The sequence below is a fragment of the Falco punctatus genome, assembly GCF_963210335.1.
Source record: "Falco punctatus genome assembly, chromosome: 11".
NCBI lineage: Eukaryota > Metazoa > Chordata > Aves > Falconiformes > Falconidae > Falco > Falco punctatus.
Window position 1 is genome coordinate 16,694,822 of NC_137591.1, and position 6,084 is coordinate 16,700,905.

The 6,084-nt window shown below is 47.3% G+C and overlaps 1 protein-coding gene across 8 annotated transcripts in view; it reads right to left on the bottom strand.

Annotated features, from left to right (window-relative positions):
• The window catches only part of MCOLN2 (mucolipin TRP cation channel 2), a 31,284-nt gene extending 26,072 nt beyond the window's left edge, over positions 1 to 5,212 (bottom strand). The window contains exons 1-3 of one of the 8 annotated variants that reach the window (XM_080406535.1): positions 4,970 to 5,141; positions 2,498 to 2,583; positions 1,488 to 1,647 (exon numbers count right to left, since the gene is read on the bottom strand). In XM_080406535.1, coding sequence (XP_080262661.1) covers positions 1,488 to 1,647; positions 2,498 to 2,565 — 228 coding nt within the window. In that variant the 5' untranslated portion in view covers positions 2,566 to 2,583; positions 4,970 to 5,141. The other 7 variants (XM_080406528.1, XM_080406529.1, XM_080406530.1 and 4 more) reach the window with 7 other exon arrangements.
• Between the last annotated feature and the right edge of the window lie 872 nt (positions 5,213 to 6,084).

Below are 6,084 nucleotides of genomic sequence, written 5' to 3' on the forward strand. Positions count from 1 at the left end.
TGTTGCCCTACTGTTTGGATGCTCCCATTTCCCACCAGCACTAAGGAAAACGTATAAATGGAGCCTAGAAGCTAGAGACTCAAGCAGCAAGAGTTTCTTCACTAGTAGCAGGAAGATATCCCAAGCACCAAAGCACCAAATGGCTAATCCTTCAGCCTAGGTTTAAACTACTTACTAACAGCAAATGTGAAACTGTCCCATTACTGCACGGAGTTTCCAAGTGCCACAAGTAACCGGCAGAAGTAGGGAAGAAGCAAGAGTGAGAAACTACAAGCAAAAGAAATGTAAACTTAGAAACCTCTCAAAGCAAACAGGAAGCTCCACTAACATCTAAATTCCTTCATTCAAAACAATGAAAACTGGAAAGCACACCTATTTTTTCCCCTTCACTGGAATACATCATCTTTTGATCCAGAAAGTAATTGCTTGGAGATGGGGCACCCTTTCTTCATAGCCTATGCTGCCCGCTGCCTCCTTCCCCACCTCCACTTTAATACACTCCCTGTTCTCAGCAGCCCTGTCACCATGGGTCGCAATGGTGCCAGCACTAGTGTAAACAGCTTATTTTAGCTAGTCTGGCCCAGAGAGCCCGACCACGGCATCCTGCTCGTGCCTGCAGCCAGAGCCCCAGCAGGACACCAGCATGGCACAGCCCCAGCCCCAGCTGCGGAAGCCGGGAGAGGACGAGCGGGAGCTGCCAGCACCCCACAGGCACACCTAAGCCACCTTCATTCTAGAGGGCGAGTCAAACACAAACCTGGAACCTGCAAGTCTGTTTTTAGGAGCTGTTTGCAGACTGTCAGATGTCAGTCCTATATCTCAAAGGTCCAGAAGAGCAATTTCTACTTTCAGAAGTGTCCCACTTTGCTCCCCTCAACCTCCAGCCACCATTTCTTAGCGGACTGTAAAATAACCAACTGCACTGTGATACCAATGCACTTTAAAAACACCCTCTGCCTCTGCCTATCTAGGGACCGACTGTTTGAAATTCATCATTTGATGACAGAAGCAAGGGGCACATCTCATTCCTGTAGCCCAGCCATCACCAGAGACCACAGTACATGTTCAGTGTGAAAGTGCATTTCACATTACTGACCGGATTTCAAAAAAATATCACTTTTGAAACAGTCCAGTGAAGCTATAAACTCTGAATGTAACAGGAAGCAGAACACAGAGCAGTGGTGTGACAGCAAGCCTGAAGACAGTGTTGGATTTAGGGGGAAGAGTAATTTGCTTTAAAACGTGACCTTAAAACCAGCAAAATACCTGGAAAAATGCTGCCCCAAAGTCTCCCAGGAGGCTTTTGTAACTTAGTTTATGTTATTCTTCCCCCTCAACACACCTTTCATAGTATTTTTTTCTTTCTGAAGCGGGACATTCAAGTCAGTAACAAATATCCAGGGATGGCAAAGGCCCAGAACTACAGACCCACTCCTCCTGCACACTATTCCTATGCTTTCTAAGAGCAAAACCAGAAGAAGGATTACCTGTGTAGTAACCATAAGTATCTTCAGAATCTGCAAAACCAGTTTCCACGGTATTTGATGTCTTGCTCTGTATTTTTCACATGGGTTCATGAAGTAAAACTTCAAATCCTCCTTCAGGGCCGTCTCTTTTAGATCTAAATCTGACTGAGCCATCATATTTCTGCCATAAATAATGTTAATTAGAAATCAACAGAATGCTTTGACAATTTCCTCATATTGCAGTTTCACCTCTGTTTACCACACGACATAAAAGGTCTGTAACAGTCTTCTGTTTGTTTTACAGCAAAATGCAAGAAATTTCCCTAAAATCGCATCATTTAAAAAAAATAAAAATCATTCAATCACATTAGATCAAAACACAACACTTACACAACTGTTTCTCAGGAAACAGGCATTAAATAAAAGGATCTGTAACGCTAATAGGTTTAAGAAAGAAAGGCATGTAGACTTGCTAAGCATTTCAAATAGAGCCACTGTTAACACATTTCTCTGAATAACCCACATTCTACCACGAGAAAAGGTGTCTTCAAGACAGAGCAACCAGAGCAGGCTTCACAGCATGCTTCTTTTATGAACACACACCTTTAAGGACTAAACTCATAGGCATTTATTTATTTAAATATCTAGGCATGTATAAATCCAACGAACAAGCACAGAGGACTTTTGTTATAAGCATCTTAAATCACTCTAAGTTTCCCCCTCTCAACTGAACGGGACATTGAAAAACTTTCCCCTTCTCCTAATCTTTTTAACCCTGTTTTCCAGTACCATAATTATCAGAACTTTCCTACTTCACACTAAGATCAGAACCAAACTTGTAATTTTTTTCCCCTCCCTCTACGTGTTAAGGTAGAGCAGTCATATCTGAAACTGGCTACATTAGCCAATTATCAGCCCCATTTACCACCCAGAAAATTACTCCCCATGTTCTTAATTTTATAAAAGATAACATTTTCTCTCAAGGTCAAAACCAAAAGCATTTGATTTCAAGTTTTCAGATGCATTCTTACTTCTTTGAGTCCTCACTTGTCTGAAGTATACAGGTATTTAAGCCTGAAGCGCAGACTGCAAAGCACATTTGATTTGCTAGAACAAGCTGTCTCACAAGGAGAGAAACGAGAGTTAAAAAACACAGCAAAGTCTACAGAGGCTGTGATGTTTCCTCATAAGAGGAAGTGAGAAAACAACAAAAAAAAGTATTCTATTTTAACATTAGGAGTTCAAAGGTTATCTTGATTATACAGCCCTAAATCAATCATTCATGAAGATGACAGGTGGTGGGCTGATTTTTATTTCGAGACAGGAAAAAACCACAGAAAAGTTTTCAAGAAAAAGAAACTGCAGAGTACATCCCTATTTAAGTTTATCATTAAAAACATACTGAACTAGTTTTAATAACATTTCAGATATAAACACTTTGAAAAATTTAAAGACCTCTGACAGCAAAGCACATGATATAGCTGTGAGTGTCTAAGGAAACTGGTACATATGTACTTAAGTCCCGCACCGACACCCAAAGACAACACTGCTCCTGTACCAGCTTCTCTTGAACAGGCAGAAGCATTTGCGTGGGTACACAGCAAACAGCACCTAACCCAAAGCAAAAGTCATAGCAGTAGGTGGTAAAGAAAGAGGAAATGGAGCAGGTTTAACCTGGATCTGGTCAGTATTTACAGCATGAAGGTATGACACAAGAACCACTCCAGGACCTGGGCAAAACCCTCCCCCTAAGCTTCTAATAAAAGCACATCAGAACTGACAGAACTTAATAAATACATCAACCAAACTTTATAACAAACACTGTTTCCTTTGATATCCAAATACATTTCACAGAAGATGAGGTTTTTTCCAAAGTTGGCTTTCAAGCCCCTACAGCTATTTTAAAAACTTGATGCTGACCAATAACAATACTTCCACTTTTACACAACCCTCACTTAACTTTACAGGCTAGGGATTATTTCCACTGATGTCTTTAGCTTCCTTTATTAATTAGCTGTAGAAACTGTGAGTAGGAAGTTCAGCCAAGGAAAGCAACATACTTTTTCAACTTAAGATGAAAAGATTCAAGCCTGTATCACTGTTGGACTTTGTCTTCGAATAAAGAACAGGCATTCTCTGGTATAGTACTTAACCAATAATTCATTTGGCAATAGGTGAGATATGGCAATTGTTTTCCACTCCATTTGCTTCCAGGATAGATTCAAAATAACATCCAAACAAAGTACATTAAAACTGCAGAATTAGAAATGTCAACCAAAGTATTAAGGCAGCTAAAAAACTCGCAGTGATTAATGGTGACTTACTACATTTACTAACATCTAGCTCTACCAACTGCTTATTAGCCTAATCATCTAAAAATAATCCAAAGCACCTAGCTCAAGACAGAGTAACGGAGCAATTTGATTCAGACACTGTACTGTAATTAACATTGCTCAACAGGTTTCCATAGCACATTTTGTAAAGCACTGATACAAGCAAGTTTTGTGAATGCAGACCAGAGCTACTATGCATGTTTAAATACATATCTAAATGTCATCGAGTTGTGTGTTACAGATAATAATTGTTACTAATTCAATTCTAAAAGCTGCATTCCTATAGCCACCACTGCATTGCAATACTGTATCTGGTAAGAAAACCTACTGTTCGGCTAACATGTTGCAGTGAGGCACTTTAAGCTCAGTGTTCTATTGAAGAAAGGTGCTTCAACAGCAATGACTACGACTTACAGTTACCTACTTAGGAAATACGCTTTTAATACGTAGCTCTTCACCTAGCAGAAAAAAGCACCACTGAATCAAGCGGTTAAAAAGCCACAGAGCATAGATCCCCTTTAAAAAAAAAAAAAAAAAAAAAAATGGTAAGTGAGCAATTCAGTAGAGGAGCAACGCTAACAGTGTCCGTCACAGCTCCGTATTAACGACACTTACCTGCTTGAGCTCTATGTCTTAAAGAGGTATTAACCAGATGGGGGGGGGGTGTGTGTGTGTGTGTAAAAAGATATCAAGAGAGTCACTGAGCTGAGTTCTACATATGAGACCGGGCAACCCCAGCTGCACCTTCACCGTCTTTCGCCAAGTTCAGGACTCGCCAGGGGCGGGCATCGCCCAGCGCTCTCTGCAGCGCGCCCCAAGAACGCCGAGGGACCCCCTCCCCGCCGAGGCTGCACCCCCACCGGCAGCGGGCAGGGCCCAGGGCACCCGCAGCTCCCCCGCACCGCGGGACGCACCGAGCCCTGGGGGGGGGGGAAGGACCGACCTTGTGCGGCGGAGGTAGAGCCCGGCTCGGCGGTAACGGCCCCGGCTGGCGGCCCGCCCGGCTCCCCTTCGGAGGGCACCGCGGGAGCCCCGCGCCTCCCGCCCCCGGTGCCGTTACCGCGGTCCCGCACGGCCGCCGTGCCCCGCCCGCGTCCCGAGGCGCCCCGCTCCCGCTCCCCGGGCGCGCTGACCCCGGCGGGCAGCGCCGCGCCCTCCCGCCCCGCTCACCCGCTGGCGGCGGCGCGCCCGCCGGGCAGGTACTTCAGGGAGATCTCCATGGGGCCGGGGGCGCGGGGCTGCGGCAGACCCTCGGCGGCGGGGAGCCGGCGCCGCTACCCGAGCGGCCTGGGCCGGGCAGCCCCGTCCCACCGCCCGCCAGCCCCGCGCCCGGCCGCGCCGCCTTTATAGGGCCCGGGCGGAGGAGGGCGCCCCGCCGGCCACGTGCCTGCGCCCGGCCACCGCAGGTGGGGCTGCCGCAGCCCCCTCCCCCCCCGCAGCCCCGCTCCCTCCGCAGCAGCCCCCTCCCCCCGCAGCAGCCCCCCCCCCCCCCCCCCGCAGCAGCCCCCTCCCCCGCAGCAGCCCCGCTGCGCGGGCGCCGGGCTTGGGGCGCGGGGGCCGCGGGGAGGGTGCGGGGCCGGATCGGCTGCCACGGGGCTGGTGGCTCTGCAGGTCCGCAGGTCCCTCCGGGGACGTGCTGTAACGGGGTTAATGCAGACCCGCGTGTCCCCATCTCCAACGCGGGCTCATGAGGGGCCGCGCTGCAGCCCCCGGCCCGCGGCGGGTGGCCCCGTGGCACTGCCGGCCTGCGCTCGATGGATGCTGCCCGTGGTAACAGTCACGTTGTTTAAGGAAGAAGAAGGAACAAGAGCCCAAACAAACATCAATGTGCAGTGACAAAATGAGCAGCAGGAGCGTGTGTCGGCTCGTGCATGGAAGTTTTCATAAGGCTTTCTCCGAAGCATCTGGTGTCAGCCACCGCCTCAGGCAGGAAGATGCTCCCAACAGGTGCGATCACAGTTTTGGTCTTGCACAGCAGCATCTGTTTTTCCCCTCCTCTGCCAGAGATAAATTAATGCCTTTCCATATATATATTTTTTTATCAGAAAGGTATGAGCATATCTGGACTTTTATTTCTTCCTCTTTTGCATGCACGCTCTTTACCTTGAGAATATGCTTTGATCCAACATGGAAACTGGTAGTTAGAAAAAAGTATGGCCCCCACCTCTTTCTTCCCCGCAGTGTAATTTCATTCTGTTAAGAGATCTGAGCTCTGCTGAAAACAAGAAGTTCTCACTACCTGAGCATATGCAAAACATTGGCATGGAAATGAGCCTTGGTATGAA